The sequence below is a fragment of the Phacochoerus africanus genome, chromosome 1, assembly GCF_016906955.1.
Source record: "Phacochoerus africanus isolate WHEZ1 chromosome 1, ROS_Pafr_v1, whole genome shotgun sequence".
NCBI lineage: Eukaryota > Metazoa > Chordata > Mammalia > Artiodactyla > Suidae > Phacochoerus > Phacochoerus africanus.
The window spans coordinates 224,579,618-224,593,599 of record NC_062544.1 but is presented as its reverse complement, the minus strand read 5'-3'; the positions used below and the strand labels follow the sequence as shown (position 1 = coordinate 224,593,599).

The 13,982-nt window shown below is 36.2% G+C and overlaps 1 protein-coding gene across 3 annotated transcripts in view; it reads right to left on the bottom strand.

Annotated features, from left to right (window-relative positions):
- LSAMP (limbic system associated membrane protein) overlaps positions 1–13,982 on the bottom strand; it is a 623,529-nt gene that overhangs the window by 278,988 nt on the left and 330,559 nt on the right. For all 3 annotated transcript variants that reach the window (XM_047791769.1, XM_047791752.1, XM_047791762.1), the window contains exon 2: positions 5,714–5,946. In XM_047791769.1, the coding sequence (XP_047647725.1) occupies positions 5,714–5,946 (233 nt within the window). The remainder of the gene's footprint in view (positions 1–5,713; positions 5,947–13,982) is intronic.

Sequence of the window (13,982 nt, the reverse complement as noted above, 5' to 3'; positions counted from 1 at the left end):
TTAAAACACTAATAACTCCAATTTCAACCCAACACTACACGGCTTACTTTATTTATTTATTTATTTATTTATTTATTTATAGCTTTTTAGGGCTGCGTTTGCATCACATGGAAGTTTCCAGGCTAGGGGGTAGGGGTCGAATTGGAGCTATAGCTGCAGCCCTACACCAGAGCCACAGCAACGTGGGACCCAAGCTGCATTTGCAATCTACACCACAGTTCACGCACCAGATACCTGAAGCATGAGCAATGCCAGGGTGAGAAAAAATTTTTTTGGTGAGAAAAAATTCTAGGATTCTATTTAATATTATGGTGAAATTTAGATATTAACTTATAAATACATTTCAAAAATTCAAAAATGGTTTTAAAAATTATCTCCAATTTGCAGAGTAGGCCATTTCATAAACAATGTTAACCAAATTAGAACAGCAAAAAAGGAAAGCAAAACACTCAACATGGAAATGACCACTCTAGTACAGGTACCAAACTAAAGAATAATGTAATAAATAAATTGAAAATATGATAAATATAATAAGGTATGGTGAATGAGATATTTAAAAACAAGGTTCACATTTTTAAAAATATCACAAAAAATATCATTTGTCATATGTCCTTTGTATTCACATCCAGGTGGAGATTTTCAATGTTACAGTTTAAAAAAATCTTGTTTTTAAAAGCCACTATTACCAGAGCTCAAGAAGATGAGATTAATCTCTGTTTTCGATGAGTACACTGGTTTATTTTATTTTACATTTAATATTTCTATTGCAAGCCTCTAGTACCTCCTTCACAGAGTTTTAGATATAATTTGATTCCATGCCATGCAGGAAAATGAGCAGGCAGGCTGCAGCAAATCCCTCTCATTGATTGCTTAGATTTCTAAAACAGTAGTTCCTGGTTTTTTCCACGTACATGAATCACCTGCAGAGCATAAAGTATTTGCAAATTTTGGCCACATTCCCAAAACCTATGATTCAATTTTTCTGGGAATGGTTCTCAGGAATCTGCATTTTGAAAAGCACAATAAACCAAACTGCTGATTTTTTTTTTTTTTGCAGGTTTTGCAACAATCAGATAAATACTGCCTTAACACAAGCACCTCCACCTGAGGCACAATCAGAAAAAAATAGGCAATCATAGGAAGGTAAACTTTAGAGAAGAAATGGCAATAACAGGAATGATGTCAGAGGAATCTGTTTATTTTACTGAAGTTAAGGATGATGTTTTCTTTCTTCTTCTTCTTCTTTTTTTTTTTTTTAGGGCCGCACCTGAAGCATATGGAAGTTCCCTGTGCTAGGGGTTGAATCAGAGCTGCAACTGCAGGCCTACACCACAGCTTGTGGTAACACCAGATCCTTAACTCACCAAGGGAGGCCCAGGATTGAACCTACAACCTCACAGACACTATGTCGAGTTCTTAACCTGCTGAGCCACAATAGGAACTCTACGGGTGATGTTTTCTTAATCTTTGAACTTGGAATCTATGAAGGAGGTAGTGTACGAACCAAATTATCTGGCTTCAGAAATGGGTTCTATCACTTATTGGGTAACTCAAATGTTTATATTTGAATAGCTTTGGCTATTCAAATATAATATCACTAATCACATTTAATATCACTAATCACAAGTGATCCCAAAAGTCATCACTAATTTGCGTTTTTGCTGATGCAAAATTTTCACCTGTGTACCTCACAAAGAAATGTGTGGAGATATCATTTAGCTAAAGATTGAGTTTAGTGAACCATGCAGCACGTTTATGTCAACACAGGTTATTTTGTGTATAATGACCCTCATGAACTGATAAAAAAAACCCAAAACTTACTTTCTCTCTGAAAAACCACCAAAACAAAAAAGTTGGAGATGTTGAAAAGTCACTAACATGGTCGGAATATATAAAAGGAGAGTAAGGTCCCAGGTGAAAAATGGGACGCAGGAGAAATGTGAGGGGGAGAAACACTTAAACATTTATAAAGCTGAGATTTTTGAAGTCTAGAGCAGTTTTTATGTCTCAACCATTTATTTTTTCAGCTTTGATACCTGAAAGTGGACAGTTTGGGGAGAGGAGGTTTTCTTTCCGCAGGACTTGGCTAGGTTAAAAACCTTAGAGCGCCTAAGATGTTATCTTAAAAGTTGAGGTATCTGTCAATCCACCCTTTCTGTTTGATCCCAAGATTAGTTTTAGGAATATTCAGGGATGTAACACTATCTAAAAGTGAAGGAAATTATGCAGGATTATTCCCCCAGCTGTTCTTAAGGTATAAACTTCTTCTAAAGTAGTGGTTCTCAAAGTATGGTCCCTGTACCAGCATCATCAGTATCAACTGAGCATGTGTTGGAAGTGCAAATAATCAGGCTCCACCCCCAGAACTATTTAATCAGAAATTCTGAGGTGCAGGAGCACCACCGATCTAAAATTGAACTTAACAACCTCTCTATGTGTTGCTGCTGTATGTTGCATGTCATCCTCAGACATGCTTAATGAATGTAGCTAAAAACTTAAAGTGGTACTGGTCTAAGACTCATTAGAATCCTAAAGAAGTAAAGCTAAAGACTGGATGCTAGGGAAAAGGACAACTGAAGACAGTGGACTGGAGGGACCCAAACAACAGCTGAAAGAGCCTACCACAAGGTTAACAGACAAAGAGCGGAAAGATTCAAAGAGTTGCTGGCCTCTGGGCAGGACCCTGGGGAAGACTGAGCCTCATGAGAGACAGAGCAGCAGCAGCAGTGCGGCTGTTGTCACAGTGGGTGTCGTCATTGTGGACATCACCATCACTATCATCATCACTGTACTGGGTGAGAACACAGGATCCACAGACACCAGGCTAGGGGCCCACCTAGATCATCTAGTTTAATCCTTATAATTCATTAAAGAGGGTTTAAATATTTAATTTTATCTCTATTTTACATATGACAAAACAGCCTTAGAGAAATTAAGTGGTTTACCCCCAACTTTATTTAAGTAGCAAGAAGAATAACTGAGATTTGAAGTAGGCAGTGTGACTGCAAAGCTCACGTTCATGACTACTATTCTTTAGTGATGTCCTGTATCTTTGACACAAAGGTGCCTCACCATTGGGCAAAGGAAAAGAATACAGTACTTATTTAAGGATCAGTTAAGTGGGATTTGCAGAAACCACTGAGAGTGAGAAAGGCAGAACTTGAAAAATTTCAAAGATCTTTGTAGTCTGAAGGAAGGTGCTGTGGGATCGGAGGAGAGAAGGATGCCAGCCATACCTAGAAGCAGCATCTTTGATGTGGTGAAAACATGTAGAGTTGAGGTATGGAGTAGGCAGCAGCATGAACAAACAGCATGAAGGGATGGAATCACTGACATAATCACAAAGTAGAACATCCTAAGGGGAAATGAATCAGCCATCTGGTGCCGGATATCAAGTGCCAACATCCATATAATTGTCCAAAAAAATCCCCTTTAGTAACTCAGGCTCAAGGAGGGGACCTTTCATCATCGTCCTTGCAAGTACAGGCTTTGTTGCTCATTTTTTTTCTTTTAAAGCAATATGGTTAAAAAGAAAATACAGTAATATTTTTAATCAAATAGACGTGGGTTTGAAACCCTGTCCTCAGCCAACAGGCAGCCTTGGGCAGTCTCCTTATTATTTCTGAACTTCACATTTTTTCATATTTATAATAAAGTTGTTAACACCTACTTAAAATAATATTAGAATCAAACAAGATACTAAACAAATGCTTAGCACTTAGTATGTTCTTCTCCATTCCTTAATGGTAAGTTAAATTTAATAACTTAATATTAAGTTAATACTGTGTTATTTTCAGTTGAGCTGACATGGGCTGGCTGTGTACACAGTATGATTTAACCTAGTTCTAGCTTTAACTCTCTCAAGATGGTTATGTTTGTAGCTAAAAAGTACATAGATGAATAAGAAAAAAGGGGGAAAAGGCTTTGGTCATTTGGCACTAAGATCTCAGACAAATATAAATCTGGTAGTTCTTAAAGTCATAAGTAAAAGATTTCCATTCCAATAGAAAGTGCTTCAAAGTTGATTCCCCGTCTGCTTGGCTCCAAACTACTTGCTAAACTCTCTATGTGACCTTTAGCAAGGAACCTCAATTTAATTTAACCTCTGTTTTCTCATCTGGAAACTAAGAAATGTAATACTCAGATTGCCCAATTTTATTCCACATAGGACAATACACATTTTCTAGTTGTGGTCTCTAGTGGCTTTCCAATAATTTTAAAGGCTGTGAAGATATTAAAATTGTGTACGAATCTCGTAATGTGTGGAGCTGGTCATTAGATAACATCTCTTTTAAGGTGCCTTAAGTAAACTAGTTATCTCCCTCCCTCTGACATTAAATGAGGTAGAACTTCTTTTGTTTTGAAGTGTGTGCGGATGTGTGTGTATGCACTTGTGTTTCGAGGGAGCTGGTAAGTCAATCCATTTATGTCTTTATGTATCTGAAGTTATGTTTATACACTTAAATGGGCTGCCTGAGATCCAAACCCTGGTGTGTCTTATTATGGAGCTCAAGTGTTCTCCATTGAACTATTAGGACAGCAACCTATGTTTTGGCTGTGATAGGAACTTTGCAAGTCAGTAGATATGCCTTTTACAAGCAATAAAATGAAACACTCAGCCATTGCAAATGGACCAAGATAGAAGTCACATGACTAAACCACCCCTCCACCAGGCAGTCTCTGATGTGTTTTACTCTGGTTTCAATCTATTAATCAGAGGACTTGGGAGAGCAATAATTTAAATGCTGCAATAATCAATTCCATAACACATTAATAGAAGCTACAGTCAAACTTTGCCATACAACTGACTGCACTGGCATCTTGACAGGAGCCCTAGGGCCATGCCTAATTTGCATTAAATTTACATAAAATTGTAAATCAAGAACACATGAACACAGCCCTAATATTTGTTAGTGCTTAGATCCTTCCTGATAGATGGCTTGAAACTGCTAGTAGCTTGACTTAGCTTGCAATAAAATCATGCAGCTGATCAGCTTTGTTCTCATTCTGCAATTACAGGGAAAGAGACCCAAGAGAGCTATAGTTTAGGGGCTTGTGTATGCCATTTAAAGTTTTCATCCTGTAAAACCATGACTCAGATGTGCCCTTGGAAACCCCAATCTAGATGCAGATCATCCCCAATGACTTTGCAGATCCTCTCGTCACTGGATTTGCTCACAAATAACTTGTCATTAAATAGAGATACAAACCACAAAGAAAGCTAGCTGAGAGGATGTCAAGGCCTCCCTCTGGAAATTTTTATTTTTCCAAATAACATTTACTATCATAAAAACAAATAATTAGTGACATTCTTTAGATTGAGGAGAGAGAAAATTCAAGTCTTCAGCAAAGCATCCAGTACTTAACAGCATGATAAAGCGGACTTCTCAGGATTCTGAGCATTCTGTGTATTCTGTCCCTGTGAAAACAGCTGTGGCCTTTTCTATGTGTTTCCACACTCAGGGAAGGAGAAAATATTCTCACCAAGGGTACTGGCTCACAGCGCAAGACTTCTCTTTCTACATTCCCCTTAATTCTCTCATGTTAGGCTTATCCTTTTAGAGAGAAAATAGATGCTTAAGTGCCACAATGAATTTGGAAGTGGTCTTAGAAGTGTTCTTTGATTTCAGAAAGGATGAATTGAGAATTTTGTACATCATGATTATTTTCTGTCCCCCCAACCCTCACGTCTCCATTCTCACTTTTTTCTTACCTTGCACGATCAAGTAAACTTGGGAGGTCTTGGGCTCATGCTGTGTCTGCACCGAGCAAGTGTAGGAACCCTCATCATAGACATCAACCTTCTGGATTCGGAGGCTGTATTCCAGAGAATGGCGTTTTTCCAGCTCAACCCGGGGGTCCAAAGACCACTTGTCATGCCCAGCAAAAATGATGCCAGAACGGTTTAACCAGGCCACCTTTGAGTTCTTATCTTCTACAACGCACCTGGCAAAGTAGAATAACACCATTAGAGCCTTAGCCCTACCTGTATCTGCAAGTCATCCTCCACACAACTGGACTCAACAAGACCAATCAAGAGAAATAATTATGTGCAGGACAAAGCACGATGATGCCATTTCTTAGAGTCCTGAATATTGTCACTATTTCTCTTTTAAGATCTAATTGCCATCCAATAGATAGATATCATCATATTATACCCAGTTTGGCAATAAACAATTAGAATGAGTAACACAGGCAAGTCAAGTTAAATGAGTATTGACTTCCCACTGGATTATTTTCTTCTTGTCTAGAAAAAGCTCATTCACACAGAATTCCATCTGTTTAAGTAACTTTGAGAATTAGATGATTGATAATGTGATATATTTACTCAGTTTGAATTGCATTTATTCTTTCATTAGTATTTGCTAAAGTCTTAGCATGAATCTACCACATCATGCCCCACCACTGTAGGAATCAGCCTGAATTTCAGAGATGACTTCTGATCCTTACAAGTTTGGAATACCCACTCCTAGGAATGGGAAGTGTAGGCGCAGGTCTGAGGGTAAGTAAATAGGTATTGTATTATGAAAATCAAAACTAGTATCATCTTGCCTAAGTTTGGGTCTACCTGCTGAGGGCAGCATGCTGTCTGCTGGCAAGACTGCTTGCTATCAGCATTTCTGTCACATTAGAATAAATTCAATCTTTTATTGCAGATGAATACAACACTAATTTTGAAGTTCCCATTCCAAGAAAGGTGAAGGGAAAAAATGTCTATTTGAAGAACAACTTATTTTGGAAATCTAAAAGGTTCTCTTTCTGAAACTCGAAAGATGTAAAGAATGTGGATTAGTGGAGAAGGGGTAAATACTTCATGTGAGTGTGGTTTTCACCTTCAATTTCAGCAAGAATCTGGCAATGGAAAAATCAAGCAAAAAAATCTTCTCTCTGTATCCCTTTGGCAAGATTTATGTCTGCCCTACAGGGAGATCGTCCAGGACCCTGTTCACAGCTGCAGAGCCAGCTGCTCAGCACTCTGGGGCATGAAGGATGGACAGAAGGAGCCAGGAGCATGACAGCAGAACAATTAAAATGCCATGTTCTTCTGTATTTTCCAAATTGACTCCAACCAGGTTTTTTCTCAAGTCAAAACAGCCATGCACGAACAGGAAGTTGATGCATGAGCCACAGGCTGACTACCATAAAGGTAAAGAAGCCAACCCATCTCTCTTAAAAAAAGAAGAAAAGCCAAATCTTTTAAAAATACCTCACCTAAGTACAAAAATCTTCCCATTATCCCCCTACTTTGGGGTGAACTGTATATTTTAGTAAACATGAGAATTTAATTCTCATGTTGTGCAGGTCTTTCTTTTCTTCTACCACCTACTTATTTTCATAAACATAGGTTGATTAAAGTATCATTTAGTATCTTCAATATGTGCTTTTCTGCTATGTAGATATTATTGGAATTAATTATATGCTTAATAATTTAGAACCTCTCTAAATGGGATGTCAAAGCTAAATTCATGGATCTTTGCTGCTTCTCTCCAGATTCAGTTTCACTTTTCCTGTTCTATTCTTTGGTGGCATTAAATTTCTCTCCTTTTTGGTACACGTCTCGAATTAGAATCATTTATGAATCAATTAATAAATTGTTTGCTATCTTCTAGATCATAAATAAAGTTGCTGATGTAGGTTTACTGTGTTTTTCTTTTCTGCTGAAATGAATGGAAATTCATCTCTGTAAATGAATTTTAAATCTTCCATCACATATCCTTGCATTTTTTTGTATTTTCACCACACAACACAGTAACTAGGTATGCTATATCATAGAGGTGTATTCTGAATGCTGTTTAGCCCAGAATAAGGCCTTAATATGTTCATCTTGGAAAAATTACAACATGCTATATTTTACATACATATGGCCTATAAATAAAATAAAGAGAGATTTTGTCTTATTCACTGAAGTACCTCCAAAAAATAATGTCGTGCAAAACAGATCCTGGTAAATGTCTGTCATATGAACTAACAATGTCATAAAGGCAGAAAGAGGGCATACAGTTATGCCCTTACAACATCCACAAATGAACTGGGCAAATTTTCTTGTCAATATAAGGTAGAGTTTCTAATTTGGGTCTTTAGGGTCCTTTGGACACTTTAGCAACTTTTGTCCATGGGAAAGTTAAAATAATCATTATTATATATAATGCAATAATCATTATTATATATAATATAAACTATACATATATTATTATAATCATTATTATATATAATAATCATTATTATAATCATTATTATATATAATATAATAATCATTATTACAATCATTATTAACATAATCATTATTCCGAATTAGTTTCAGAGAATGTTCAGATTTGTCTTACCTAAAGAAGTAACTGACGATCTCTGCAAAATTGCCACACCCATAAAACACATCTACCAAAACAAAATTATGTGGAAATTTTGCTATGACAGTCTATATAACATCTTATGACTTCATTCTCTTTTATTCATATTTATTTTTTTAATTTCTCTTTTACTTCCAAATAAGTGAAAAGTACATTAGAATACACAAGTACAGACAGACACACTTTTTATTAACGTAGTATGATTAGCCAATTCCAAGCATCAGGGCATAATGTTGCATCTTTGAAAAGGAAACCATTCCTCTAGATATGGATGGGTTCTTTTTTTATATAGTTAATAGTTCAGAGTAAATGTAATGACTCTATAAGCTAGAAAATAGTCTTTCTGCAACACAGCTAGCACTTTCATACTGAAAAATGAGCAAAAAAAAAAAAAAAACCAGACTCCACAATTTCAGAAATGTTAAAAGTGATTAAATCTTGATTTAAGGTGGCAACTATTTTGAACTATAAGCAGTGTATATAAGCAAAAAGATGGTCAAAGTAAGAGTCTCAATTTATAGAACTTTTGTTTGTTAAGTGAAAATAACCAGTCATATAGCATAGTCACAGAATGCCTAGCTATTCAGAAATGAGGAAATGCTGATTAAACGCAGGTCCAGGTTCCAGCATGCACTGACTGACCAGTAAGCATCATGAGCTTGCATCTAGCAGGTAGGTAGCTTAAATGTGCATTAGGTATGCCTGTGGAGTAAAGGAGAATTCTCATGCCAAGCCATTATAATAAGGTGATAAATTATCCCTACCCAGAATGTTGCTTTAATACTAGACAATCTAGTTCAAAACTAGATACCTAATGACTTTATCTTCAAAATGAGCCTTGGCCAAAGCAGGATAAGTGTTAAGAAACAAATTTATAAATCTGTAAGTGTTACATGTTATTTATATTTAACAGACTGTTTCCTCTGGGAGCTTAGGATGTGCAAATCATTCCAGGCTTTAGAAAGGACTGCATGATGAAAGACAGCAGGTGTCTGTATAAGTGATTCACTTTGCTGTATACCTGAAACTAACACAACATTGTAAGTCAACTATACTCCAATAAAACTTTTTAAAAAAGAGAGACAGAATAGGTGTTGGTGCCAAGAGAAGAAAGCAGAGAAGTTCCTTCCACTCTGGCAGGCAGCTGAGGACATGGAGATAGAGTACAAAATGTCACCTCTCTAAGAGATCTTCTTTCATTAGTGTCCCATCCTTTTTCTTGGCTCCTTCTTATGACCGCATTTATACTCCACACTGCATTTGAGTTATCTGTACTCATCTTTCCTCATAAGCTCATGAATGAGAGTGACCCTCCAAGAATTTGCCTATGGAGGCTTAATGGAGCCAACAGTATCAACCCACTGTGAATAAGTAGGCACTCGCTGAAATGAGGAATAAATAAACTTAATATAATTTAACACACTGCTATTAGATCAATTAACAAATATTTGTCAATCTAATAGGTGCAGGGTAGATGGGTAACTATTTTAACTTTTCTTAAGAAATAATTAGAATCATCAGATACATAAGGAAAAAATTACAGAGTATTATTGAGTGTGGCATTATCATGAAAGCAAAGGAGAGAAACAAAGTGTGCTCAGTGTTTCTTTTTCATTATGAAGAAAGATCATCCCTGGAAATTAAATAATCTATATCACATGTGAAAAACAGTGAAAAGAAGCATAAAGCACTAGATAAATATTTAGTAAGTTGACCACTTTAAGCATGAACCCACAAATATGAGGTGGGTTACATACTTTAACTATGAACCTATGATTTTTTTAAAATGACTTAGAAAATAACAGGAAAGGCAAGCAAACAAATTTCTATCTTCCCTGTTCAGTATGTCTGAATCCATAAAACTGTCACAAAAAAATCAATGCACCCATAAAAATTTCAAGCAGTGGATCTCTGCAAATACTTTACACCAAGTACATTATGCACACTGATACCAACGGGTATATTGACAATTTCACTCATAGTGCATTAAGTCTGGGGATCGTGCTTCCAAAACGATGAATATAATTGGAAGCAGAAAATAACTGCTAAATTTGCTTTGTACCAGTAGATTGCTTAATAGCATATTTACTGACAGTGTATCCTTGATATAAGTGATACACACCTAACAGATATTAAGCCTGTACAATTGCTACTAGGTAGATCTCATTTTCAACATGCATTACTGGCTGCTAAAATTATATCAAGTTAGTATTAGAATTCATCTGACTTTCCTCTACTGCTCAAGAGTATAATCTGGTATTTATTCATTAATAACAAATAAATACATTTTACTTAATTTCTCATTAGTTATCTTCATATTTTTTAATCATAAGGACTGGGGGCAGTGGAACTGGATGGATAAGAGAGCTTTATTTCTTTAATTAAGAAAGAACAGTTAGATGAGTGGTTCTCAAGTAGGGAACAATTTGTGCTTCCAGATGATATTTGGCAGTATCTGAAAACATTTTTTTCATGGTTACAACTGTTACCGGCATCTGGTGGGCAGAGGCCAAGGGTGCTGCTAAATATCCTATAATGTAAAGAAGATCCCCATAACCAAGACATATTGCATCTACAATGTTGGCAGGGTCAAAGTTGAAAAACCCTGAGTTAGACCTTGGTCTCTTGGTTAAAATATCTGGAAGCAAAGGTCAAACATCTACAGAGCAATTTTTTTTTCATAAGCATATGCTTTTTAATTATGAGCCACCAGCAAAATCCCTGAATTATATGTCAAGTTTGTGACAGAGATACTACAATGAAGACTAGTAGTACTCTGGTTTATAAGTTAGTAGTTAATGAATCATGTCCCTTTGCTGTTACATTTTAGATATTAATTATATAACAATATAATCCTGTACATTACTAATAGTACATGAGAAAGCTATACCTTAGTTGCTTCCTAAATGAATTCCGGAGAAATAATTTAACCTTAGTGTTTTGCCCCCTCTCCCCACCCCCATATAAAAATGGGTCAGTAATACTTAGGTCAGGTAAGGGAGAATCAACTCAGTTTGAACAAATTTGATTTTTTTTAATGAAATACTTAGCCTTTATTCATAGGAAAGCTATTTTTAAAATTAGTTTAATTATTTTTTCACATTTGTGAGTCTCTCTCTTTTGGAAGATGTGGAATGATTCAAGATATGAATGGGTAGGAAGTCTTCAGGAATGTGTTGGTCCTTTATTCTTTATAACTTTAACCCTCCAAATAACACCCTTAGTGAATGAGAAAAACTATCATATACTTATTTCCTTCTAGAAAGAAAGATACCTGGAAATTAATGCTGTACACCCCTAGTGTGGCACCAGAAAACATTCTAAGTGCCATTAGATGCAGTAAAGCACCAGAAATATCCCAAATACTCTTGAGTCAAAAGTCAATTGTCTGATTTCATCATATTATTTTAAGTATAATGAAGTCTAGCAACATGCATGCAAATACATTAATACACTACCAAATTGGTTAAAAATCATATTTTAAAATCTTAAATTATTAAATATTTTTGATCATCTCTGCTTTATTACCATGTTCTAGGATTAAATTCAGTAAGTGGGATTCACTGCTGACCCCCAGGCACTCCTGCTTTCCTTGCCTGCAATAAGAAGTTTCAGTTTTCTAGCTGCCTCGCTCATCTCTTTCCACACTTGACTTCTGGCTTTGACCACTGCATTCTTTCTTGGCCTCATTCTCTTGTTCTTGTGCATGTCTGATCTTGCACACACTCTCTCTCTCTTCGGCCACACAGGGCATGAGGAAGTTCCCACGTCAGGGATCGAACCTGTGACAATGCTGGAAACTTAACCCACTGCGCCACATGGGAACTCCCATGTCTGTTCTCTTAAACTTCATCTTCTTTAGCTAGAAACTAGCTAGACCCTAGTTTCATGATAATTTTCCTAGATTCATCTTCAAAGTTTAGCCCAACTAACACCAATTAACAATGACAGCATCTACATGGTAGGATCATGTAGACCCTAGACCCTTTGCACACGTCCATGTGCTACAAGTCTCTGCAAGTACACGTGGAAATGCACACACAGAAATGACTGGTTCAAGAGAGGGTGAGAACACAGAGACAGTAAATCACAGAAACCTGATTCATGCGACTTTATCCCTGGTCACAGTGACTCAGGAATCTGTATACTGGTGATGGAATGTTAGGATAAAAGACTCATTGTTTAGTTCCTGAAGATAATTGATTTTAATTCTGGCCTTCAGTCTATTTCCTATTGGAAAACAGCTAAGTCATTTAGCCTTTCTGTATCTTAGCTTTTCATAAGTAAAATGAGGCCCATGACACTTTCCCCAACCTCTCAGAATTACTTAGGGTAATTCTCCAAATAAAATGAGATATACATGGAAACATTTTACAAGATATAAAACAATGTCTATGCTTATACTTTCTCATTGCAGAATGTGGTACATAAAAAGGAAATAATCATATATCTATCTATATATATAGGGATGACCATAAGAAAAATACTGATTTTTCTAAGTCACTCAAATTTTTATCTCTTTATAGAGTATAATGATATCCATTATAACCCAGGTTCTCTGATCAATCATTACTTTCTTTAAATTCTCAATTTACATTACTTATTTACATGTGCTATATTGGCAAAGCACTCTTTCTGTTATTAGGTTATTATCTATTATAATGATAAGAGAAAAAAGATTTAGAGTGGCAAATGGCAAAGCCAGGACAGCCTGTGTCACACCTGGATCAATGAAAAGTCCTCCCTAGATATGTTTTTTGTCTCTTACTATCACTAGAGAGCACCCTGTCCAGCCATATATGCCTTTCTATATGGATGCACACATGTACCCCCCCACCCCACCCCCACATACACATATGTATTGCTGTATTTTCAGGTTCATAGTCTTAAAGAATCATAAACACATGTTCCATGCAGATGGTACAGGTAAAGAGAAGGGCATGTACAGAAAGAGCAGAACCACAAAATTAAAAGTTGAGTACATTTCAACCATCAATTCTAAGACAATTTGTTTTCCTATTATTGTCACACTAACTGTATCATCTCTACATTTACATAAGAAAACTAAAAAGAAATTCTAAAAAGAGATAAAATTTTCTGTTGAGACCAGGAGAGAACTGATTTCTAGTCAAGTCACAGCTGGAGTTTGGATCAGTCCCAGGAACATTTATAAGTGGTTGGAAACAGCCCTTCCAGATTCTTTCAAAGAGTCTCGACCCCTTTAAAAAATAAATCATCTCCCACTGTCCTGCTCCATTGTAAGTATCCAGACATAGTTCTCAGTGCTACACAGCAGGATCTCATTGTTAATCCATTCAAAAAGCAATAGTTTGTATCCTTAACTCCAAGCTTCCAATCCATCCCACTCCCTCCTCTTCCCCTGGGCAACCACAAGTCTATTATTCTCTAGATACTTACAACGGAGCATGACAATGGGAGAAAAAATTATGTATACATGTATGTGTAACTGGGTCCCCATGCTGTACAGTGGAAAAAAAATGTTTTGGGGGAAATAACAATTAAAAACAATAAATAAAAAAAATTTAAAAAAAGAAAATAAATCATCATCCTAACTGCATCATAACTCAAGATTCCCTATTTTCTTATCAGTGCTGGGGTGGAAAGTTCTGTAGT